Source organism: Cyprinus carpio, chromosome A12, assembly GCF_018340385.1.
Source record: "Cyprinus carpio isolate SPL01 chromosome A12, ASM1834038v1, whole genome shotgun sequence".
Lineage (NCBI taxonomy): Eukaryota > Metazoa > Chordata > Actinopteri > Cypriniformes > Cyprinidae > Cyprinus > Cyprinus carpio.
Genome location: NC_056583.1, coordinates 19212281 through 19238594, shown reverse-complemented (window position 1 = coordinate 19238594; position 26314 = coordinate 19212281). Strand labels below are relative to the sequence as shown.

At 35.3% G+C, this 26314-nt stretch overlaps 2 protein-coding genes and 1 non-coding gene across 4 annotated transcripts; 1 reads left to right on the top strand and 2 right to left on the bottom strand.

Moving 5' to 3' along the window:
• Positions 1–338: 338 nt before the first annotated feature.
• On the bottom strand, positions 339–409 carry trnag-ccc. The gene has a single exon. It is a non-coding gene; the product is annotated as a tRNA-Gly (tRNA).
• Positions 410–1185: 776 nt separating this feature from the next.
• LOC109050710 (protein unc-13 homolog D-like) lies at positions 1186–15346 on the top strand. Of its 2 annotated transcripts, XM_042768012.1 has the most exons (35): positions 1186–1623; positions 1771–1872; positions 2744–2782; positions 2877–2924; positions 3072–3128; positions 3209–3316; positions 3427–3486; positions 3806–3872; positions 4041–4218; positions 4308–4352; positions 4458–4529; positions 4655–4724; positions 4928–5032; positions 5800–5892; positions 6081–6181; positions 6420–6537; positions 7395–7516; positions 7627–7717; positions 7949–8005; positions 8115–8212; positions 8607–8658; positions 8829–8959; positions 9637–9757; positions 9888–10040; positions 10123–10218; positions 10326–10532; positions 11464–11538; positions 11613–11692; positions 11791–11896; positions 12148–12219; positions 12301–12384; positions 12463–12583; positions 12814–12937; positions 13176–13369; positions 14001–15346. In XM_042768012.1, exons 2-35 carry the CDS (start codon positions 1810–1812, stop codon positions 14102–14104), a joined length of 3312 nt encoding a protein of 1103 aa, XP_042623946.1. In that variant the 5' UTR covers positions 1186–1623; positions 1771–1809; the 3' UTR covers positions 14105–15346. The 2 variants fall into 2 exon arrangements, with proteins under 2 accessions (XP_042623946.1, XP_042623945.1); XM_042768011.1 differs by lacking the exon at positions 1186–1623 and having other exon boundaries at positions 1630–1872.
• On the bottom strand, positions 14890–25462 carry LOC109050711 (RING finger protein unkempt homolog). The gene is made up of 15 exons (XM_042768013.1): positions 25127–25462; positions 23966–24175; positions 23708–23884; positions 22926–23056; positions 22688–22823; positions 21913–22030; positions 21063–21147; positions 20665–20888; positions 19809–19874; positions 19548–19716; positions 19151–19249; positions 18679–18864; positions 18192–18373; positions 16667–16927; positions 14890–15800 (listed from the first exon to the last, which is right to left on the bottom strand). The coding sequence occupies exons 1-15, from the start codon at positions 25276–25278 to the stop codon at positions 15633–15635; spliced, it is 2364 nt and encodes a 787-aa protein (XP_042623947.1). The 5' UTR covers positions 25279–25462; the 3' UTR covers positions 14890–15632.
• Positions 25463–26314: the final 852 nt, after the last annotated feature.

Genomic DNA, 26314 nt, shown 5'->3' with positions numbered 1-26314 from the left:
GAGGAATATAGAAAAGTTTATGAAAGTGTCACTCCACAATACAAAAGCAAAATATATAAATATGTATAGTATTTTATGTTACAGTACATTAATCAGTGTCTAGCACACCTTCCTAAGGAAAGGATATGGACCAGAAGACACTGCAATTACTAAATGATATTTAGACAGACTTAAAGAAGTTCCAGATCTATAGTTGTGCTCTTATTATTTTAGTTATTTTGCCTTTAATGTAAATAAACGTGCAAACAATCTACTTACTCTTGGGAATTTATTTTGATGTTAATTACATTGTGCAAGCAGTCTCTTTAATATTTCTGTTTTAGGAATTTAACAAAGTATGCGTCGCCCGGGAATCGAACCCGAGTCGCAAGAATGGGAATCTTGCATGATACCACTACACCAGCGGCGCGTGCTGCTTAAGGGATAATGTGATGGACAGGAACCTGCTTCTTTCGCAGTGAGTCTAAATATACAATTATTTAGGCATATGACTTGCAGCACAACGAACAACATACCATATGAATTTCAATACGGCTACAACAAACAGTATGCAATACTACTATGTTATATGTACCACACATCCAGGGTGGAATATGAAAGAGATAAGCATTATAATACAAACTACAGTAAACCATTTTAGTAAAACATTTAAAATATTTAAAGATTTTAAACCTAAAGAAAATACATACATACATACATAGTGTGTTGTGCATATTCGCATCTTTCTCAACACCAGGAGTTTTTTATTATGACCACATGATGGCGCTTTTACTCGTCACACCGCAGTGGGAACTACAAATAGTTTGGAATTGCATATTATATTATATTATATTATATTATATTATATTATATTATATTATATTATATTATATTATATTATAGTTTATTTTTATATTATATTATATTATATTTTATTGTATTATTTTATGTTTTATTATATAAATATAGAAGGGAAAATGTGTTTATGGGGATTCCCCATTTATAAATGCAATATTAAATTACATGTTGGTGGGACTTTCCAAACACTAGCATCACAGTTTTTGCTGCAGGACACAGATTCAGCAACCCAACTGAAATAGCAAGCTCTCTGCATGGGAAAACTTTGCTTAACAAAACAAAATTATGCATATATGCCTCTGGACATAGTACAACATTTTTCCTTTTAGTGTAGAGAATACAAATGACCGTCCTTATTCTAACTTGGACAGTTTCTAGAAACCGTTAGAGTCGATACTGCTTTGCTGTCTGAAGCTTTTTCCTCTCCTAATGCAAATCATTGGTGTTCTTCATTATTACTGGATGTTATCTGTTGATATTCACCAGACCAGATCACACACTGTAAGGAGTCGGGACCAGACACTTCTTTGCAAACGGTGTAAAGTTAGTGTGCTACAGCTACAGACGGGTGACATACACTATGTCAAACCATGGAAACTAGAGCATCCTCTTTGAAAAGAAGCTATCAAGACTGCACCTTGCTGGTGACACTAAATACATAAAGATAAAGGGTGAGTGGCATAGAGTTGTGTGTTGTGAGAGAGGAAGGAAGATGGAGTGACAGAACAACATGAGGAGATGACGTGCTAGCAGTTTCTACTATATGAAGAAACAGTTAAGTTGCAGGTCCGACCTTTAACAGGAAACACCAACTTCCGCACCCTAAATGAAACACTGTGCATAGAAACATGAGACGTTCGTGAAAACAGTTGACTATTTGATATAACAGAAGAAAAGCTGCGAGCATCTGTCACTCACGTTGCTTGTGTTTAGGAGAGCTGAATAACTGGGTGAGGAGTACAGCTGTAAAATATGGTACCAGTCCAAGATGGGGCATCCACACAAGGGGAAAACCTACTTCTTCCTCCTAAAGAGGTTAGTAAAATGCATGACTTTTTCAAAACCTTTTTCTTCTTTGGGTCAAAACAGTGTTTTATAACTTGCCTAATATGTTGCATGCTCAAAGCAGTGGTATTAGTTGAGGGCAGGTGACGTGACGTGTCAAGCAGTGACGGCAGTGTCCTGCAGTACCATACTAAAACAATTTGTATAACTCTTTTAGAATTCAGTTCAGTTTAGTGACCTCATATGCATTAAGCAACAGTATTTGTGCTTTAAAAAATAAAAATACAAAATTTGGACACACCGCAGCACTTTTAGTTTTTAGTTATGTTAAATGCAAAAAGAAGAAGAAGAAGAAATTAAAATGGTGACCAGTTACATAAATAAAAACATTTAAACCTAAATTCTTGATGTTAAAACAGTTTCTGTTACATGGGTTGCTTTGACATTTATTCCATTTATTAAATATTATTACATATTTTTCAGTAAAAACAAGGCACACTAGCAACATGCTAAACCCATGATGGTGGGTCACTATGATAACGTTTCATACCGCTAATAATAAGGAAGTGCTGCAGTGAAGATAGACCAACAATCATGCATTTGCATGGGCATGTTCCATGTGGACCCCGACACTTGATAACTGAGTACAAAAGTGTTTATATGATATTATTTTATAAATGATTCCAATTCTGCTGGATGTTTTATAGCAATAAAAATAGGAATATCAGGAATTAGAATAGACAAGGTTATGTGTCTATGAAGTTTTGTGTCTGGATACATGTCAGCAAACAACAAAGGTATTTGCATGTACTGTAGTTTCTATATCATTGTTAACAGTCTGATGATTGCAGATGATATATTTATTGTCAAGTATCTTTGTTGCATTTGTTTATATCTGTAGACCCAATTCGAGAGTACAGGGTCGATCCGACAGAGGCAGGTACGGTATAATTATTTATGCTTTCTTTCTTTCTTTATTTCTGCATTTCTCTCTGAATTTCTGATTTTAATTGAAAGTCTTCTTTCACTCTCAGTCCTCACCTGCACGGAGAATGGGCATGACCAGAAAACTTAACAGAAAGGTAAGGAATTATTCATTCTATAATTTCTCAATGGGCATGACCAGAAAACTTTAAACTCTATTGATGCTAGTTCTGTTTTTTTCAAAGAAGGACATTGTATTATGTAAACAAATGATTATATGTGCTACAATATAATTGAATTATCAGGATTTCAAAGACTCTGAGAACCCAGAGGAGAGTGAAAAGAGACATAAAGAGAAGGAGGTAATGATTCATCAGAGACTGAGAACTTCCAGAATTTTCCTGTGAGATTTGCGGAATAATGACTTATTATTTTCCTGCAGCTCAAACCGCTATACAAGGAGCTTCTGTACACAATCACTCATCTTTTAGGAAAAACACACACAAAAGAGCAATACAGTGCCAAGCAGTTTCAAGACTATATCAAAGAGGTAACACACTTTTTTTTTGTAGTCTTGTATATTTTACAGTGTGGTTGTTAATCATTTTATAGTTGCATTTCGTATTTTTTATTTTTTTTTAAATATTCATTCTCTGACAGGCGTTCTCCATGACAGAGGATGAGCATAAAACCATAAGTGAAAAAGTTCAGAGCATGCTGGTAAGAATTTGACATAAAAAAATATTATAATATGATCTCCTGTGTAATATAATCCACATTATACAGTATGTAATCTATAAGGCATAAAATACAGTCAGTTAGTCATTATTGAAAAATACACCCAGACAGGGTGATCAAGACCCCTTATGTGTTCTCATGTGTATGGAAAAGCATCGGTAAACTTCACAGATGGCAAGATCACAAGAAAAGCTTACCGCCTATACCACATGTAAAAAGCGGTTTTATTTTAGTCTGTACTTCATTACATTTATTATGTTGTTATTTACTGAATTACATATGTACATTTCTCCATGACTAGCCCCCAATCTACAGCCTCAAGGTTACAGTGAAACAAGCCAAGGGAATTCTGGGGAAGGACATTAGTGGTATGACTTTATCTGCTTTCTGTTGAGTGTGGGTTGTTAATTTTACAGAATAGTAAAAACACAAACATATCTATTACTGCAGAATGGATTTTCAGGATTTGAACTATATATATATAATATAACTACTATCCAGACAACCTCTATATGTATCTGCATATTTGATTACAGGATTCAGTGATCCGTACTGCCTGCTGTCGATCCTATGTGAAAGCAAGGATTCTCGTGGTGGTGGATCATCCAATAAACCTCAGAAAGCAGTAGTTCGGGGTTCAGCTAAAGGGCGGGTGTTGCAGACAACCATAAAGAAACAGACACTCAACCCCATCTGGGATGAGACCCTGAAACTGTGAGCAGACATTTCTTCTGTAGAGAAGAATTTGTTCTTACAACTTGTTGACTGATTGTTTTGTCTCAATGCTTGCTTCTTATTTATAGGGAATTTGAAGACATCTCAAATGCCAATTTCCACATTGAGATGTGGTGCGTGAAAAGAACTTGCTTTTTAATAAGAAATACTGATTGTACTATACTGTATATTTTACATTATGTGTTAATTCTAATCACCTCAGTCATGCTTATTTTAAGGGACAAAGATGAAGAGGTGTCACTAGTGCAAAAATTGGATGAGTTTCGGACAAACTTCCATGGACTTAGGAGGTTTGAAACAATTAAAGCTTGCATTTTAATCATCATTGTAAATAAATAATTATTTTTAAGTCAAAATATTTTAAATAATTCTTATAAATGGTGCTGGCATTTAATTCAACGCTGTCTCTTCACAGGATGATAAAAGAGGCTAAAAAAGAGAAAGGCCAGGATGATTTCCTGGGGAATGTTGTTCTAAAGCTGAAGGTATTTTGCATAACATTTGTCAATACTCGTTATTTTGATTTTCCATTTATCAATTCCAGTTACCAGTTCTTACCTCAGACATACCGTTTTATACCATGTTTAAAGGAATATTATAGTATAATATAAAGCACAAAGATATCCCAATCTCTTATATTTCTTTTGCATGGCATATGCTTTATGTACTGTATGTGTGTTGTGGGCAGGACCTGCATTGCACAGAGGACACATGGTATAACCTGGAGCCCCGAACAGAGACGTACCCAGACAGAGGACAGTGTCATCTTCAACTTAAATTCATTCATAAAGAGGTGAAAGCTTTTATTCTCCTGTGTTAATCAGCAGGCCATCAAGTTTCCCAGTACTTAAAAATGGTAGTTTTTGTTTGGTTAACTCGTAAAGATAACAAAGGGATCTTCCACTGTGTTGCAAGTACTTATTTTTTTGTCTTTTTTTTTTTTTTTAAAGAAATGTCATTTTAAAATATCTTTTTAAAAAGTGAAGTGCAACTGTGTGAATGACTAGAGCATGTGGAATTATTTTCAGTTCATCTTGTGATTAAAAAAAACTGAACCTAAATATCTCTGCATTAGAATGTGTGAATTAATTATCATGAACTAAAACTAAAACTATTAAATCATTGCTAATTGAAATAAAGATGAAATCAAATAAAATATGAGTAATAGATGAAAAAAAAAAATAGTTAACACACTTAAATTAATTACTGGAAATATATATAATATATATAAATATATAATTATTTAGTTATTCTGAAACTGAAAAAAAATCTAAATGGTAAAAGAAAAACTAGTACAAATGACAAAAGCACATACAATTACAAAAATATACTGATGTGAAGTATGTTATCTAAAAAAGAAAGTGAAAGATTCAGTGTGGCAAAGTTATATAGTTATATAGTTATAAAGTTATATATAGTCTGGAAAAAAGCATGTTTGGACACAGACCAAACAAGAAATGAACATTGCGAACTGACTATTATACTTTTAATATACCTCAGATAATTTATGACTGAATGACAGATCCTTAGCTTACATTTAATTTGATTCCTTTATAACAGAGAGATGAGACCCTGAGTGCTGGACGGAGTCCTTATGTGAATTACTGTGGCATCCTGCAGCAGCTTGTTCAATACCATATCTCTAAACAACAGGTACACATTTAAAAGCGAATTTATGAAAGCTTCTCTAAAAATCATGAAATATCTTAAATGACCACTTGTTGTGCAAGCTCCAACATCACTTCCTTCTGCACAATACTCTGCATATACTGTAAAATGTTTCTTTTCAGAACACAGTCACGCTCTCGGTTTTTCAATGCCTTTCTCCTCTCACCCCTCAGGACAGTAAACCGTGGAAGGGAGATTTGTGTGGGGAGGGGACAGCCCTGCTCGAGCACTACGCCAGCCAGAATGATATTTCACCTTTTCTCCAAGACTTGGCGTAAGAATATGCCATCACACTTATCATATGAAACTGATTTGAAAGCAAGACTTATTAAATGAACTCAGCAGACCAAACAGTGTTGATTTGTGCTTTTCAGGGACAGTTTTTAACATTTTTAACTATGTACAGTGAGCTCAGCTGTGTCAGCATGCTGTTTAGATGTATTGAATGGAGTACATGCTGATGGATTAAAAACTCTTTTGTATATGTGTTTGTTGTTTGTGGTGCTACACAGGAAGTGGGTGGCCTACAGCAAACTTTACCAAAGCCTGGAGGTGGACTCAACTGTGCTTTTCCAGCAGATAACCAGTATAGAGTACCACTGGGATCAGCAGGAACTCCCCAACCAGCAGGTTGGTGATTCTTGAGTGGTATTTTGCCCCTGTGATTTGAAAGCTGAAACTCACAGCTTTCAGAGTGGGTGTAGATGAACAGAATTAAAAAGTATTGTCTACACTGCATCAGGAGCCAGGGATGTTGCAACAGGGTCACATGATGTTTTAGCAATTTATCACATAAATCATCAGTGTTATGGGCTGATATCAAGTCTCATCGTCATGCTGTGGTAAAGTTTTTGCTGTCACAAGAAAGCAAAATGTTTTATCAGCAGCTAAAAATGTCATGTGATAAACATTTTTATTCTAGTCATTTTTGTCTTCTATGTATGTGTGTGATTTACTGTCACTTTTGATCAATTTAAAGGGGTAGTTCACCCAAAAATTAAAATTCACTTAATCACTCTTAAGTTGTTGCAAACCTGCATTAATTTTTTTTTTTTTTTTTTTTTTTTTCTCCTGTTAAACACAACATTCGGAAGAATATTCATAACCAAACAGTTACTGGTAGACATTAATTTTCATACATTTTTTTCTATATTTGTCAACTTAAGGATGAGTAAATGATGACAGAATTTTAACTTTTGGTTGAATGATCCCTTTAATGCATCCTTGCTGAATTAAAGTATTCATTTCTTTAAAAAAATAAATAAAATACATTTAAATACTGACCCCAAACTTTTGAATGATAATATATTTAAAACCAGATCAGCATATTAGAGTGATTTTTAATGGATTGTGAGACACTGAAGAGAGACTGAAGTAGTGGCTGATAAAAATTCAGCCAGGCTTTCAAGGGAATCATTTACAGTTTAAAATATGTTAAAATTGAAAACATTTTTAAAAACATATTAAACGTGTTTTCACGGCAACAGAAACAGGAGCTAGGTGACTCTCTACATGGGTTTCTGCAGTATGGGCTCTGCTTAGTGTCTAAATACAGGGACATCTATCCTCCGACCCCTAAAACAACACCACGGCTACAAACTCTGCTGAGGTAACACACACAGACTTGCAAAACATAAGTTAAGAATCACTAGTTTGTTTATATATATATGTTTTTTATATGCTAAAATCTCATAAAGTATATTTTTGTTTTGTGTGTAGGGTTCTTGTTCAGATTTGTAAGACCCGAGCATTTCAGAAGCTCAATCCTGCTCAGTTTGACTTACATGTTGAGGTCGCAGATGCTGTTGTTGTGAGTAACAAAATCTGATTAAAATGATTAATTATATAGATAAAGTAAATATAGTATATAGATTAAGTATGTAGAACTATATAGATGTTATATACTGTACATCACAATAAAACACTTTTTTTTTTTAATGTTTTTCTGTGTATTTGAGAACAAACAGGCTAGTTTTTGGGCTTTACATGCGTGACTCAATTTATATATTTAGTCACCTAAAGCATGTCCCATTTCTCCTAGGATGGCACAGAAGAGTGGTTTAACATCAAAAAAGGTTTACATCAACCCATGACCAAGGTGAGAAACCATGCAGATTATTGACACTGATTCTATATGCATATAAAACATATATTATTTCAGTAAGTTTAGATGTGAGTTGAGGTTCTTTATAAGTGCTCTTTTACAGGATCCGTTGGAGTCCATCAGTGCCCTCTATCGGTTGATTGGAGAAGTACAAGAAGACATTAGACTCAGTAAAGATGTCTGGAATAAGGTGTTTGTCAGGTAAAAGTAATGAACTGTAGATTTTAAAATGCAACCAATGCATATATATATATATATATATATATATATTTAGAAATAAATATAATAAATATATAATAAAATATATAAGGTTTAGCTTCTTTTCTGTTGTAATTTAGTCGGCTAATTCATTTTTAAACATTGAATTTCTTCAGGATGTTGGAGCTGAATATACATGTGCTGCTTATTGAATATATTTTCAATGAGAAGGACAAATTGGAACATTCTTGAACTTTTTTCTTGGCCATTTTTGTGCCACTGAAAATAATGGACAGTTAAATTGACATCCATACTTGTCCATTGCATCACTGATGAGAAGTCATGATTTTTTCATGATTCTCTTATAATAAAATACTCTTTCCCCCGCTGTATACAGTGCTGTGCAGTTGGATGTTTTCACTGTGGTTTACCGAAAACTGGACTCTCTGGTGAGAATCAAGAAATATACATAAAAAACTATTGTGCATTTTTTCTCTGATCAGTTTTTTTCCCATGGTCAGTAGATCATTGGTTGACCCTTATTTGTTCGTGTGTGTGTGTGTGTGTGTGTGTGTGTGTGTGTGTGTGTGTGTGTGTGTGTGTGTGTGTGTGTGAACAGCTGGCTGATGAGTTACAAGCTACCCTCTCTCAGTTGGAGAATCAAATAGATCAGCCGCTGGCAAATGCCCTGTTTCCTGTGTATCTTACCTTGCAAGCCATCCACAAAGACAAAGCCTTCTTACAAAAAAGGTCAGTCCAACAATCAGCTGTAACTTCTGAGTTGTTACATACAGTGCAGATTATTTTGTGTTGTACTCAAAATCTGTTAAAATCTCAACCTAATATAATGACTTCTTTAGCATCTAGGATGGTTCACAAAAAAATGTAAATGTACTCACACTCAGGGCATCCAATAAGTAGATGAGAGTAAAGATGGATCCTTCGCAGTGAATGGGTCCTGAGCACAAACTGCTGATAAAAACATCACAATAATCCACATGACTACAGTCCATCATTTGAAGTGAAATGCTGCCTGTTTATAAGCAAATCCATCATTAAGGCATTTTAACTTTAAATTGGCGATATTCAGCTGATATATATATATATATATATATATATATATATATATATATATATATATATATATATATATATATATATATATATATATATATATATATATATATATATATATATATATATATATATATATAATTTTTGGTTCCACTGACTTTCATGGCAAACATACTATGGAAGTCAGTTGTACCTGAAATTGTTTGGTTGCCAACAACATTCTTCAAAATATCATCTTTTGTTTTCAACAGAAGAACGAAAGTCATACAGGAACAACATGAGAAGGAATAAGTGATGACAGAATTTTTGAGGGGACTATCCCTTTAAACATGAAGTTTTGATTTCTCTTCCAGGGGGAAGTTACTGCAGCTCACAAGTTTCCATGAGGACTTCAGAGATGCTCTTCCATACTGGTTAAATAAAGCCTTTAGCACCACAATTGAGAGGGTGGAAAAAGCTGTGCAAGTGGATCAGGTAAGACTCTCATTGTCATTGTTCATGTGAACTTCCATTAAGCAAAAATGAAAATGGATGGTTACATTGCACATTGACTTAAAGCAGAAGGGAAATGCACACACTCACATTCTCTTTCTCTGTTTTCTAGTTGCAGCCGCTGCAGACCGGAGGAGTTCCCATCAAGCACAGCTCTTCTGCTGTGGATATTGCAGCATGTTTGCATCCTGTTGCTCAGCTCTGGGAACAGTTGAGCTGGCCTGACCCGGAGGAGGCCTTCATGCTTATGGTCAAACTCACAGAGGTACACACACACACACACACACATTTTAGCATTTAAGTGAATTGTGATTGTGGGATGTATAAATTTGCGTTGTTTGTTACAGGATGTGTGCAAGATTGCATCAATGTACTGTAAAATGCTGAAGACTCGAGTGAAGGCGCTCTCTGTAGACTCAGACCGAGAAAGTGCTATAAAAATGGTGAGCTGATGATGATGAAATGCATGTGGTGTGTGATCTTTGCATTGTGTTTTAGCTTGATCATCTGCATTTTTTACAGTAACTCCTCATGGTTTATGTATATTTAGCTGTGCGTGGTGGTGAATGATCTAGAGCATCTGCACACCGTTTTGACAAGTCTACCGCAGCAGCTACGCTGGGCTGGGCTCCGGGAGCGCACGCGACATGTGATTGGAGATGCACAGTTCCAGAACACACTTCCATCACAGCTGCAACGCACACAGTCTTCCCTAAACCGAGAGATCCGCTCTGCAGTTGAAACACTCGGGAAGAAGGTATCATATCTGTGATTACATCATCAATAGCATCGGTTAAAGATTCCATTTGTGTCATAGTTTCCATTTGTGTCATAGTATATCACTATTGAGAGTAGGTGTCTCCGAACTGCCATATATACTGTTCTCAAAAGTATGATGGGAATAACCTGCTTCAAAATCAGCCTCATCAGAAAGGTTCTCAGAAACGTCTCATGACATGAATATTGTTGCTTTTTTGTTGAACAGAAAACAGGTAGTGTTTTAACCTCTCTCACATATACATAAGCTCTTCCTGAGATGGTGCAATAAGACACTTTCGCAACAACCAGAACACACATTTTGCCATGTCTCTTGGGCAACACTTCATTTTGACAGTCCACTTTAGACATTCTGATAACTGTATGTAACTTTGCAACTACTAGTAGTCACTGAAGTATTAGTAGACATTCTACTGACTATAAGTAACTTTGCAAGTATTTCAACTTATTCTACTAACTGTAAACCTAACCTAACGGTCTCCTAATACTCTAATGAGTGTTAGTTGACATGTAGTTGCAAAGTAATGAGAGTTAGTTGACTTGTAGTTGCACAGTTACTTATAGTTAGTAGAAGATCTAAAGTGGACTATCGAAACTTCACGAGTTCACCTGCCCATTCAGGCCTGTCAGATAATGGTAAACGAGCTTGGTTTGCTGTCCACGAAGGAGGCTGATCTTGAGCTCGGAATAAGAACCCCTCTCAATGATGGTAAAGTGTGGAAGAAAAAGAAGGAATTAGAGAAGGAGAAGGGAAGGTGGAGGGATGCCAGAAGAACAGTCGCTGGAACGGAGCAATGACTGCTGCTTACATACGGTCGTTGTGATGATTGACAGGACTGGATGTTTAGGCTCCTCCCAAACTTGCACTGGAAACTTCTAAAAGTGTAACTGTTTCTTGTGTCTCTTTTTAGTTAAATAAAGACATTGAGACACATGTTCGCAGCATGGCTTCACGTCAAAGGCTTCCTTCCAGATCTACAGAAGATGTAAGGGATATGACTTTTATCAGCTTGAGGCATGAAATAACATTTTTCTAAACTACTGTATCTCTTATCACCAGGCCGTGGTTCCTTTAATGAAATACCTAGAGAAAGAACTGCAGTATATGAATGAGAATTTGGTTCAGGAGAATTTTAATAGGTATCGTAACCTTTTTTCAGCCTGACTATATCTGTACATTTTTGTTGTTTTCACTGTCGCTGATCAGCCTTTGTGATATTTTTAACGGTCTCTTTCAGTCTTCTCACTCCATTGTGGATGAACTCGGTTAAGATTCTGCATCAGATGTCTACGCAGGGGGACAGTAACATGGTCTACTTTCAGAGATTGCTGTACGCTCTGCAGGTTAGTCTTTCAGCCTAATGCTAAATATTACACTTTTGCATGTAACTGGTCTTGTACTGTTTGTGCTGGAGACACAAATGATACCTCAGATTGTGTGGTTTGTTTCTAAACTGTCAGACTTAGAATTTTTCACCCAGGACCACATACTAACACATTAAAAACACTCATAACACCTTAGCAATGCCTTGGCAACCACCTTATATTTTATATTTTCTTCAGAAATGAACTTTTATGTGTTTGTTCTCTGGCAGTGCTTAGAACAGTGTTTTCATGCTGAAGGGAATGGACTTTCTCTTGAAACACTACATACTGAGGAATATAAGGTCAGTGTTATACTTTTCTATGCTGTCTTTCTTCCCTTTCATTCCCATTCAAATATATGTATTTGATTTTTGTTTTCTCAGACTCTACGGGCAAACCTGACACAAAACTCTTTAAGCTGTAATCAGCTGATAGAGAAGTTCTTTGAGAGAAAAGTGTGGGAACAGGTGGGATCACAGATCAAGAAATCACCCATAGAACCCCGCGGAGTATTACTGACATGGTTTTGTTTACATTTCCTACAGAAAGTGTTTAATGGAGAGAAATACGGAGCTGTCACTCTCATCACCTCGTACAAACGCTCAGAGAACAAACTGCACGTAGAGGTTCTCAACGCCGTCAATCTAATTCCTCTCGACTCAAATGGTGAGAAGATAAACACATTTTATACTATGCTGGTAACTCTTTAAAAAAAATCTGTGGGATTTATAGAAGAAATTGATAAATCCAGAGTCAGCAGGTCTTGAAACTATAGTGCTTTGACACAGATAACACTTAAAATTGTCTGAATGCCATTGCATTAGATATATATCAAAATTAGCAACTTTATTCCTCTGATCTCTGTTGAGTATAAAACTGGATTTTGTTCTTTACAGGTTCCAGTGACCCTTTCGTTCAGCTGTCTCTAGAACCAAAGCACATCTTCCCTCAAGTAGAACCACGATCCACCAAAATCAAGAGCTGCGATCTCAACCCACTGTTCGAAGAGTCCTTTGAATTGTATGTACACCATTTCAGTTCACTTTTAGAATCCAAAGTCAACTAAAGCTCCCTTTTCTCTGAAAGCTAGCCTATAAGCATGTTGTACATCCCAAACAGCACTAGCAGAGGGTGACAGAGAAAGACAGAGAGAGAGAGAGCGAGCAAACACAAACTGTTAATCTGATTAAAGATGGCTGGTTTTAGATTGTTGTTGTTTTATGGTTGTAATGCGGTTTCTGTCCTCTGGGGGGCACAGTATGATTACATTAGAGCAGTGCCAGTCTCCAGGAACATGTCTGCTGGTGACAGTGCTGGACCATGACACCTGGAGTCATGACTTCGAAGGAGAGGCGTTCCTCTCTCTTAAAGCGGTGCCAGGAGTCGGAGGTGGACAGCAAAATCCCACACCTGCACAGATCCGCTTACCTTTGATGCACCCCAAACCCAACAGTATGTCACTTCCTGTTATATGCACAACATTTAGTACATTAAGAAACTGATCTGTACATTTAGATCATGTGTCACTAAAGAAAATAATAAGTTGGAATGACAGGAGAATAAATTACAAAATCAACACTTTTTTCAGATTATTTTGTTTAGCAAGTATGCATTAAATTGCTAATGTTTTAATAGTCATTATAATGTTACAAACAGATCTGTTTCATAATATATATATATTGCTGATCTTGTGAACTTTCTATTCTTCTTCAAAAAAAAAAAAAAAAAGGAAAAAGCAAAACTGTTTTCAACATTGATTATAATAATATTTCTTGAGCACCAAATCATCAAATCAGAATGATTTCTGAAGGATCATGTGACACTGAAGACTGAAGAAATGGATGCAAATTCAGCTTTGCATCACAGAAATTAAAATATTATATATTTTAAAATATATTCGAATTAGAAAATGGTTACTTTTTTTTTTTTTTGATCAATAAACACACCCTTGGTCAGCATAGCTTCTTTAACAACTTTTAACAGTAGCGTCTCTCTCTCTCTCTCTATATATATATATCAAGTATTTTACATGTCATATGTTCAATATGACCTCATGCTATCTTGTCCCTCTCTTTTTTTGTAGGTGAAAATACCTTGAAGTTACTTGAGGCCAGGAAAGGCGAGAGAGAAGCTCAAGCCTTCGTTAAATTACGCAGACAAAGAGAAAAGAAGTCTCAAGAAACCTAAGTGCACAAAAAGATGAACAAAAACATTAAAACCAAATTAACATTATTTTTTCCCCTTTTCTGTCTATTATTTGTTATAAAAATATTATTTAATGTAGAGTCTTTTAATTATTGTAATGATGATATTATTTGATATTAAAAATAAACACACAGCATTTTCATCCAAAAATATACATTTGTTTATTGTCTTTTACAAAAAAATTCAGACTGAAACACTGTATATGAACAAAACTGAGCAGGTGATTGCTGAATTCACAGTGAAGCTCTGTTTCAAAGGAAGTCATCAGCTGAGCATCCCAAATAACTGTGCCTTCAAACTGAATTCAAATGAAATCATCCAAATAAATTGAAACACACTGAAGTCAAGCCCTCTCCTGACAGCCGTAGCTTATGACTGCAATCATGTTTGGTAATCAGTGCACATGAATTATCTGCTTCTCCACTGTTGGACATGTGTTCGCATAAAACACCTCTACATGAACGGAAAGCTGCAGTTGGGAACGTGCTGATGGTTTAGTAAACAGGCAAATTATTCAATAAATGCATTAAATAAAATATGCACATTATAAGAATTGCATAAAGAGTGTTTGCCGCCTTGCTCTTGCACTCCAGATTACCATGACTCTTTAAAAACAAAAAAAACTAAAAAAAAACCTGAGAATGAAAAGCTGCAAAACCGTATAAATCTTCCATCTTGCTGTAGCAGTTCCCTGGAATTTCTCCTTAAAAAATCCTATAAATGTAATTGTAAATTTCCTATATAGCTACTAACTATACTAATCTGTATTAATTATTAAATCTCCCCATGTCTGGGAAAAAACTTTTTTTTTTAATAATTTCAGCTGCACTGAAGATGCACAAACTGCATTTCTACTGTAAACATTTCAGAATGTTGTGGAAGGACATTCCACATTTCAATTTAAACGTGTTTTTAAAAAAGAACAGGATTGTCTTACTATATATGTGTATGTGTTATGATTCTATATAAAGCATATAGGGAATATGGCAATTTGGTATCATGATCTTCACTTAAATATTTCCTTAAAATCTCTAAATGTGTTGTCATGTAAGCATTATTATTAGTGCTTGACCAGGTCTGAATACTAATACAAGGTATGTTTGCTCTGTTCCCATTAAAAAGACATGGAAAATTATGATTACAATGAGACATAAGCATGTTATTATACTGTATCCGTGATATTTTGCCCTCACAATAAACATGAAAATATCACAAACTGGTAAAGTGTGTCAGTTTCTCTAGTCATTTTCTTTCTTTTTGAAAATAAAATGGTCCCACTGACTGTGTGCTAACGTAAAGAATATGGCATAGCATGTCTTATTGATATGGTCAATATGAATCAAATTAGATCACATTTATCAATTAAGTCTCAGCTTTTAGCTAAGATAAGGCTTTGGGCTTTATAGGATACATTTAGCCATAGTTGTAATGAGAATTTGAGTGAAATGTGAATGAGATCCTGTGAGGGGTCAGGGTTTATGTCTAGTGTGTGGATTATAGCAGATTATGATTATGATGATGACTGTGGGATGTTCATGCTCTGCTGGTGTTCAGTGCACAGCGGGCATTCTGTCGAGGCTGCACATCGTTCGCAGTGCAGGCCATGTTGGCATGGCAACGTCACTGATCCCATCTCATCGCAAGATACACAATATAATCTCTGGTTCCTGAACACAGCCTGAGGGAAAAGAGAAGAGAGATTCAATGCAATCCAACATGTCTTGTTATTAATCTAACTGGGCTTCATTGGTACTTCAAATTATTAGGTGAACGTTAAAGAAATGTCTAGGTTGTATTTTACCTGAATCGAAAGAAAAATAAGAAAGAAATTACATTTTTCATTAGCAAATTAATCCTATTTTTAGAAAATTTAGCGTTTTTACAAGGTGACATTATTTTCATAACAATGAAACACATTTCCCCTCTTTCATTAAAAATTATAATTTAAAAAATGAATTAAAATTTTAAAGCACAATATCAAGTAAATATCATGGCAATATTTGTTGTTCGGATAAAAAAAAAAAAAGTATACATTTGTAAATTTAAATCAGCCTAAAATTAAAAATAGCATAATGTGTTCTTCTATAATATAATATAAAGCAATGCCTAGGTTATATATTACCAGAATCAAAAGAAAAATAAAGAAATGACATTTCTCATTAACAAACGAATCCTAATTTGACCCCCCCACCCTCACCCCACCCCACTATCATAATAAATATTTTTTGTTTTAATTTAATTAAAAATATTTTAAAGCACAATTGCAAGTAAAATTAACTTAAAATATTAATATAATATATATAAATTGTAATATAGTGGGTATCACTTACAATAAGGTTGCATTAGTTAACATTAGTTAATAGGACATTGTTGTAAAGTTTTACCATGTAATATATTACAATAATACTTTTATATTAAATAATATCAATAATTAGCATAAAAGCTTCAATCTCTTTATGCAAAATATTGATTCTTACTTTTCTTCATTTGATTTTTGGATGAAATAACACTCATCATTTGTCAGGAAGCAGGTGTGTGTATTACCTGTTCTACAGTGCGTAAGCAGGAGCAGATCTGTGCCTGCAGGCTGCAGATGGAGCTCAGTGGAAGTCTGTGCAGTAACTGTAGCTGGTGAAGCTGGAGATGTGGGTTCTCTGCATGCCGTAGGCTCTCTAGGGCCTCCTCCAGGAGAGCAGCTTGCTGTTGTGCCTCCACTTCAGCCTGCCGCGCTCGCTCCGCCTCCATACCCAGCTGTCGTGCCAAGAGATGAGCTTCCTCTGCGTCTGCTTTTAAGACCGCCAATGACTGTAGCAGGTAACAGAAAACATAGTCAAAACACTAACCATACTATACCATACTATCAACAAATAATTCAACTGAAATGAGTGGTAACTCAAAGGCGCTGTGACACTATATGGACCACCTTACGCTTTATAAAAAAATAAATAAATAAAATAATAAAAACAAAAAGTGACCTGAACAATAACCTTTTTTAATTATTTACTTAGAATGTTCTTATTATTCCCTCTGTTTTGCACATTTCTGATTTTTTTGCACATTTCCTCCGGATGCCATTTGCACGGTTATGGTCCTTGGCTAAATAAACTTATGCTATTTACATACCTCACCGTATAATGCACCTTCTTTTTATACTCACTGTACAATGCATCTTCTGTTTATACTTTCTTTGCACCATGTTATATGTAGAGTCATTTACACTGAGCTGGTCTCTGCCCTCCTACCTCATAACTTGCACTGTATGTCATAAAGTTTAATGTATATACACATATTCTATATTTATTTTATATACGCTGTTATTTGCACTTCTGGTTAGATGCTAACTGCATTTCACTGGCTCTGTACTTGTACTCTGCACAGTGACAATAAAGTTGAATCTAATCTATCTAATCTAATCTTATGTTATGCATGGATTCTGTCCTAAGGAAATGCAAATATAACATAATTTGTAGATTTATTTAAACTGTAAATAATTACTTAATAGTTACTTGAAATGTAAACATTATACAATATATACATTTAATGTTATTTTGCATTTTGTTCCTATATATATATATATATATATATATATATTTATATATATATATACATACAAAAAATATATAAATACATAATAAACAATACATATAATAACATGCATAAAATAATATATACACATATTATTATTAATATGTATTTTGTATTATTTAGAAATATAAATACGCAGGTTGTTATGCAAGACATAAATACGCAAGAAATCTTGTCATCACAACCATGAATGTATTACATATGACTGCCCAGCACTTAATTATTATCTAAAATCCTGATGAACAACAGCCTGGAATATGTTGGTATTTTTTTACATACAAACAGGATAGCAAATTATATTTTCATGTGGAAGTCTTAAAGATATAGAACCAATATCACTGTGATTAATTCTCTGAATGAGAAAAGGGTGGAAAATGAGAAGGTCATGGCACAAGAACCTTGTCTAACATTAGTGGGAAAAAAATAAAACATCATAAAGGTGTGAAATATGGTCCTTTAAGTACACACAAACATGGAGTCTGACCTGAGCCATCTGTCTCCAGCTGTGGTCCCAATGTTTCAGCACCCTGTGTGCCTCCTCCACTTCCTGTTTGAGACGTGATGCCTCATACATGCTCCCTGTGGAAAGCAGGGCAGGAGGGGTACCTGGCGAAATTTGGCCTGTTGGAAAATGTTCCCAAATACTGCTGCTCATGCCATTTAAACCTACAAAAACAAAACAAAGCTATCATGTTTGATTGCATCCGCCACACAATCTATCCAGTTCATTACAGCAAAAGAACACTGCTTTGTATTGAAAAGACAACTGGTATTTACATTTAATGTACATGTGACTACTATATACTGTACTCTTACTGCGCTTGTAAACAAGAATGTCGACCTAGACATGTCACAGGAGCTGTAAACTCATTCTTATCCCAAGAATGAGAAAAGCAGAGACTGCTTAACAGAGTGTAATATGGGGAAAAAAATATACAGCTGACATTAAAATAAATAAAAATAACACAAACCTAAAGAACCATGGGAGGTCCCCAAAAAACTGCTCTCTGATTGGCTGGGTTGTGGCAACTGTGCAGAGAGGAATGGAGAGTGGTGAGCTCTGATTGGTGGAGAAGGTGAGGGTGATCTGAAAGGGGAGGGGCTACTGAGGGAGCCAGGGATGTTGACAGGTGCTGAACTCTGTAACTGACTGCCTCCTAAGGAAAAATTATTACAAAAACAGAACTTAAGATGGATGTCAATGCTGATTTTTTGAAGTGACACTACGGCTTACAGCAGCAACGCTATCATCTTTTTTGATAAGTCAAGCCAAGTCCAAATTTATTTCTATAGCACATTTAAAAGAAACAGAGTTGCGCCAAAGTGCTGTACAACAAAACACAGTATATATAAAGCATAATAGGAAACATGCATTATATGAAAAATAAATAAATAAATAAACATTAATATAGAATCAGAGCAATGATAAGACTCATCACCAACCCAACATGAGGCCCATGCTGGGTAGAGCTGAACTCTCCAGACTTTTCTCAAGAGCCGAGACTCCAAAGTCATTCAGGTCTAAATCATCCAATGCAGACTCTAGTCAAAAGGAGAAACAGATGTATACGTCAGTCTACTCAAGAGTAAAGCTCAATTATGTACATTTTTTGCACATAATTATAAACAAAAATTAATAAAACAACACCAATTCTTAGAACATTTTGTGTTCCATAGAAGAAAATGAAACAAATTTGGAATGACAAGAAGATGAGGAAATAATCATATTTAATATTTAATAATAACATATATAAAGTAAAAAAAAAATGAAATAAAAAATGAAATAAAATAAAATAAAAAATGTTATTTTTATGGGATGAACTATCTCTCACACACTCACCCACTACAGACTCCACCGTGTCACTTGTAGGGTAGAAGGGAAGAGCGTTGGCGTTCATGCCTGAAGACGGGCCGGGGGGTGCAGGGCTGGGTGGGGTGGCTGCCAGACTGGAAGGTATGCTGGAGGACATACTGAGAGGACTGCCGACAGGCAGAAACACCAACAAGTCCTGAAAACACACAACATGGAATACTGCAAAAGGTGCTTGGCCTATTTGTAATTTTCATTAACGTCTGTTTTGAATCAGTAGGTGTTCAGTACCTGTTTGCTGTGCATGGATGAAATGTCTCTGCTGCGCTGTTCCATTAAAAAACTTTTATGTTTCGCCTGTATAAAAGATATTAAAGTTATGCTGAAAGATTTGTTTTTCCTTATTTCAATTTGTATGCCAGGTATCAATTTGCAGAATTTATTGAAATGTCACCAAAAAGACAATTTTACATTACAAAAAACTACATTACCATTCAAAAGTATGTCCAAAAGTACCATTCAGTAAGATTTTTTATTTATTTTTATTTTTTTTGAAAGAATTAAATACTTTTATTTAGCAAGGATGCATTTAATTGATCAAAAGTGACAGAAAAGACATTATAATATAAAGATTTCTCATTTAAATAAACACTGTTCTTTTGAACTTTCCATTCATCAAAAAACCTGAAGAATGTACTACAGTTTCCACATTGTTTTCAACACTGATAATAATAAGAAATGTTAATTGAGCACAAAATCAAAATCAGCATATTAGCATGATTTATGAAGTCACTATACACTGGAGTAATTTAGCTTTGCCATCACAGAAATAAATGATATTTTATAATATATTCCACAATATTAGCATTTTTACTGTATTTTTGATCAAATAAATGCAGATTTGATAAGGGAAAAAAAAAAAAAACTTACTGACCCCAAACTTTCGTAGTGTATTGCAATGTATTTCTAGCCAATTTACTATTTTAGAGCAGAGCAAACATGTAACTTTGTGTAATTTTTATAACTTTTCCCAGTCTGGAGTCATAACTTTAAAATTCCTAGGTTTTGTATGACAAAGGCAACCCTGTGTTTATCTCAAAAACCGACGCCTTTAAATACAAGAATTAATAAACTGTTATTGTTATACCTGGTCTTCCCTCTCAAACCCAGGGGCTTTCCCATAACCCCCCTCTCCTCCTGGACTGGCATCAAGACTGAAGGACTCCTCAAACAGAACCCTTCCCAGCAGTCCTTCCTCTGTGCTGGCACTCCGCCCACTCTGGCTGAAGTCTTCTAAGGGAGCAGAGAAGGAAGTTTCTAGCGGAGGTGAACTGCATTGTGCGGCCAGCTGCTCATCACTGACAGTCACTTCTGTGAAACAAAACAGAAATGACACACAAGCATAATATACAGTACAATACAAGAAAAAGAAAAAACTCAAATTCACATTTACAATAAATCGGTATCTATTGGATAAGTTACTGTCTTAAACATCAAATAAAAGAGTGTATAATCACATGATAACTTTATAAAATATAAGCTTACTTTCTAAATGAGCAAACGCACAGAACGGCCCTCTGGGACAGTTGCCACTCTGCTGAATGTCATTGCATTTTGTGGATTTGTAGATCTGTGGAGAAAAAAAAATCTGTGCTTGATTTTTCAGAAGCCCCAAAGAATATCAGGATGTTGCTACGCTTCCAAGAGGGCCTAAAAATAACTTTCAAATATTTAAATTAGGAAGAAACCAGCTTTAAATATGTTAAAATGACTACAAAATCAAGGTGTTTATATACATTTTGTTTAAAAGTGTGATTTCTAGACCTGAAAAATAATGTAATTTAATAAAAGCTTAAAATGTCATGGGCATTTTTATAAAGAATATACATTTTTATATTATGCCAAGCTCTAAAATATTTTATTGGATAAAATTTGTTCTTAAAAATATTAATTAAAAAATAAATAAATTGATTAAATAGAGTGGGATGCTCCTAAAGCTTACATTTATCTATATTACAGTAAATATTAATTATTATATATTTTTTTTTACTTTACACAAACTATACATTTGTAAACCCTGTATATGGCTCAGGTTCTTGCTTTTTTCCACACATTTTATCCTTTGTCAGACTAAAATTTTATATTGTCACAGTAATAACACAGGTATGACTAATATCAACACCACTAATCAATAACCTTAAAAAAGAGCCTATTACGCCAAAAGGCCAAACAAAATAGCATCTCTAATGAGCATCACAAGCACAGCATAATCAAATAGTCACTGCTTTATTACATTACATCCATAAGTACCATGCAAGAACATGGATGCCCTTGTTCTTACAGGAAATGGTGATGTTAAACAGAGTCCAGCCGCGTTAGATTGAGTGTGATATACCTCCGGGTGGAACTGCTGTTCTGTCCGTGTGTGGCAGTACTGGCAGCTTTCTCCGCTTTCACATTTACTAGGGTCCCCCCACTCATCACTGTGCTTCACTGAGGGACATGGCAGGGCCTTCAGGAACAAAAGAACAGCACCATTAAAATGTATCACGATTGAAAATGTCTGTCACCTTCCTACATAGCAGGATATAAACTGAATTCAAATAGAAGTTTGAACACACAGCAGTCTGATTTGTCATTACTTGTTAAAGAAGAAAAAAACTGCAGGGGATTTGTGAGTTCATAAAAAGATAATAATTTACTAAATAATAAAACCATCAAATAATAAAATCAATAAATAAATCAAAATAAAATACACTGACAAAAATGAAATTGGTGAATTATGTACCTGCAAGTCATGTGATAACTAATTGACACCAGAGAATCATAAACATGCAAAAATTATAGAAATATTACCTAGTGGGGAAAAAACTAAGAGGGAAAGATCTAAGCGGGGGAAAAAACATCGCAAAAGCATAATTTGATTGTGAATGAGAGTTTGGCATTGGATAAAACAGATTCAACTTATTTCTTTTTTTCCCACAAAATGCATGTGGAATATAGTGTGCAATTTGTTTCTATCTTTTTTGGTCACTATGACATGAACTGCTGTTCATGAGATTAAGATCTATCAGTTTGTGTTCTACTGAAAATAACAGCATACTGGTTTGGAATAAAATGAAAGTGAGTAAAAACCTTTTTTTATCAAATGAAGTATTAGTTGTTCAGACCTGTATTTGTGTTTGTGAGGGCTCCGTCTGCGGTCTTTGCTGTTGTGATAGTAGGGACACGCGTAGCCCTGACGACACAGCCGCGGAGGTTTTTTGCAAAGCTCGGTCTTGTAATGGGAGAGCACGAAGCTACTGTCTGCATGAGGAGATATGAGCAAAGAACAGCATGAAGAATGACATATAAATGTATTGTGACATTTAGGTTCATTTTGATGTCGTGTGGAGAGGCAGATTTCACCTTGCCAGCGTGGATCTTCACTCAGGATCTTTTCTATGAGTGCAGTGCTGGCCACAACTCCTGAATGCCCTTCTCCAGATGTCCCCTCAACCAATCCAGTAGCAGCTTGGGCTTCTAACACCTGAACCTCTCTGCACAAGAAATTCAAAATACATACATCAAACCAAGGAAAAATTTACGCTACCGTTCAAAAGTTTAGGGTATGATTTTTTTAAAATAAATGAATATGTTTATTCAGCAAGGATGCATTAAATTGATCAAAAACAGACATGTTTATCAGAGAATCCTGAAATAAATATATATCACAGTTTTCAGAAAAATATAAATCAGCTCAACTGTTTTCAACATTGATAATAATCAGAAATGTTTCTCGAGCATCAGCATATTAAACTGATTTCTGAAGGATCACGTGACACTGAAGACTCGAGTAATGATGCTGAAAATTCAGCTTTAGCATCACAAAACAACATTACATTTAAAAATATATTCAAAAAAGAAAACAGTTATTTTTAACTGTTATAATACATCACATATGTCTGTTTTACTGTACTTTTAAACAAAAATTTGCTGCCTTGGTGAGCATAAAAGATCCTTTCAAAAAAAATCTTATCGACTAAACTAAAAGCTAATGTATCATAATAATAAATGTGGATGCAATTTAATTCATGACTTCAATTAAAAATGACTCTTTAGTGTCCCAAAACAAAGTAAAGGAATATGTTTGGAATGACATGGTGAATAAATGATATAAATGATTATTACTTTAAAAGTCAACTGCCTACCTGATGTCATAGACAGGGCTACGGAGGTCATGGGAGCCATGAGCAAAGGCACAGTGAGGGCCGTTCTTACTGCAGTGGCCCTTCCCATCAGTCTCGTGGATACAGGAACCTGTCTTATAGTACCGCAGGTGATACCGCCTCTCTGTGTCTCCAGCTGTCCGGTGCAGAAATGGACACCTGGCGGTACATAAATACAGAGAGACATTAGCATAAATTCAGACAGTGTGACTTAAAAACAGAATTTCTGCTGGTTCTTACTCATCTCCGTCGGGACATGTCCCCGAGCCCTCGTCGTATTTAACACAGTACACATCAGGGCTGTAATTAAACGTTCCATCTCGTCTGCGAATCGGCCTCCGTCGTCTCTGGTTCAGGAAGTGCCAGTGGAAGCAGGTGAAGGGGCGGTGCTGAGTGCACTTGTGCTGCACGAACAGGGGACACTGCTCCGTCCTGAACTCTTTCAGATACCTGAACACAGATATAGAGATGCTACATGACAATATGTCTGGAGGTGGATGTGGCTATTAACCATTAGCAGGTTGGAAAAGGAGATTTTTCAGAGCCGTAAACTACAAATAAACACTATTACAATCTGCCAATGATATGGCCTGCTTCAGGAGTCATTCAAATAATCATAGAAAACATGGAAATATAAAAAAAAAAAATCTTAAAATGTCATAGAAAAGTACAATGAAGGGATATTGGTGTAGAAATTTTTTTTCACTTAGAACATGCTAATACAAAAATGCACATATTGATCAATCACAATTCAAAGTATTTTCAGTGTCAATTGTTGTTACGGCCATGATGCATTAGAAAACAGAGAATATAAAATGAATTTACAAAAGTAATTTTGAATATAATATAGATGGATATACAGTAATGCAATAAAGTAAGGCCCTCAATAAAGTTAGATTTTTGGCCCTTTTTAGTAAAAGTTTGAGCAACTTTGGTTTGCAGTGATGAATATAAATGTTGTATTCTGTATACACATGTACAGTTCTAAAATATTTAAATATATAAACTAAATACGTTGTTTATGGAACGAATTACTATAAAATATTTAATTCTTATATAGTTATGAACGACTGGACAAAACGACTGCTTCATCAGTGATCTGAGATCAAAAGAATTAATTAAACTTTCACCATGATTGCATAAGCACCGTATGGCTCGCCTTCTTTAGTGTGTTTACAAATCGCCGGAGCTTTTGTCAGGATGCTCAAGTGGATTCTTCAAAACATCAGCTTAATGAAATGCATGCAAACGATCGCACTACTAGGCCTCTATAAAACACAGCTCTTGATCCAGCACATCACAGCCGCAAAAACCAATCAGAGGCGTGTAAAACTGCTGATGCATGAAAATGCGTGATCTGCACTAGTGCTCAGGTGGGTGGAAAGGTGTTTCGTTACATACGTGTAGTGCTGGGGTTTCTCGGGCTGTGCGTGAAGCACGTTAGCTGGGGACGTCGTGCCGCCTGCCGAGGGTGAGGAGCAGGAGGAGGACGATGAGGGTCCCAGGTTGGCCGCGGCACCCGAAGAACCGGCCTGAGATGGTGCTTTCGACATGATATATTAATTTATGGCCATCAAACAATTTAATATTGGGAGAGCTGCGAAGTCCACACTCTTTTTCGATGTGCGCATGCGCCAGATCTGGCGAGGAGGAAATTCCGGGCCATTGTGATGACGTCGTAGTAGTGCGCGAATCGGTCTTTCGAACAGTTCGATTCAGTTCAGTGCGAGCATACGAATGCTTCAGATTTGTTCTGTGAACTGATTCATTGAAAAGAATCGATTTAAAATAACGACTCGTTCACTAAACGGACCTTGCTAGGGCATAGAAGAGTGAAGTCAGAGATAACGAACAAAAATACATAAACAAAATTACATTTTTGGACTCCAGTGTGTGCATAAAATGTAATGGTGATTTACATTTCTTGATTGTTTAAAGTGTTTTATAATATTTCTGTATTGTATGAAAAAAATAAAAGCATAAAATCTTGTAAAAAAAAAGTGTTTCATGTATAACAATATAAAATTATATATATTATATATATATATATAATGTTCTAAAACACATGATGCACACTTCAGAAGATGTCCGGTTCTGTCCTGATGAGAGGCTGGTTTTGGGCCAAACTGAATGTGAAAATTCATGAAATGAAATTTTAATGGTACTTTAATAGTGCTTTTTTGTCATTTCAGGAGCTGTGCAGTTTATTTTATCATCTACTTTGTGGAAAACAGCAGCTCGAATATTGTACCTAACATCCTTTTTTTGTCTCCCAAAGAAAACAATATGTGGTTGGAACAACATGAGTAAATTATGACAAAATTCTAATGACAGCTGTCATATTCAGCTGCATCACCAGAATGATAACTGATCAGTAAAACCAGCGAAGCTCAGGTACAACCTTAAGTGTATAATAACATATAGGATATGAAAAAAGTAAGTTACCTTTAAGTGTTTCGATAAGCGGGTCTTTTGCAGGCATTATTGTGAACGCGCATATTCCGCGACATCCATCCAGTTACACTGAAAGCAAATAATAATACAGACAGTAACCTGTCATCAAAGGTTTGTTTTCCCAAGGTTGATTCA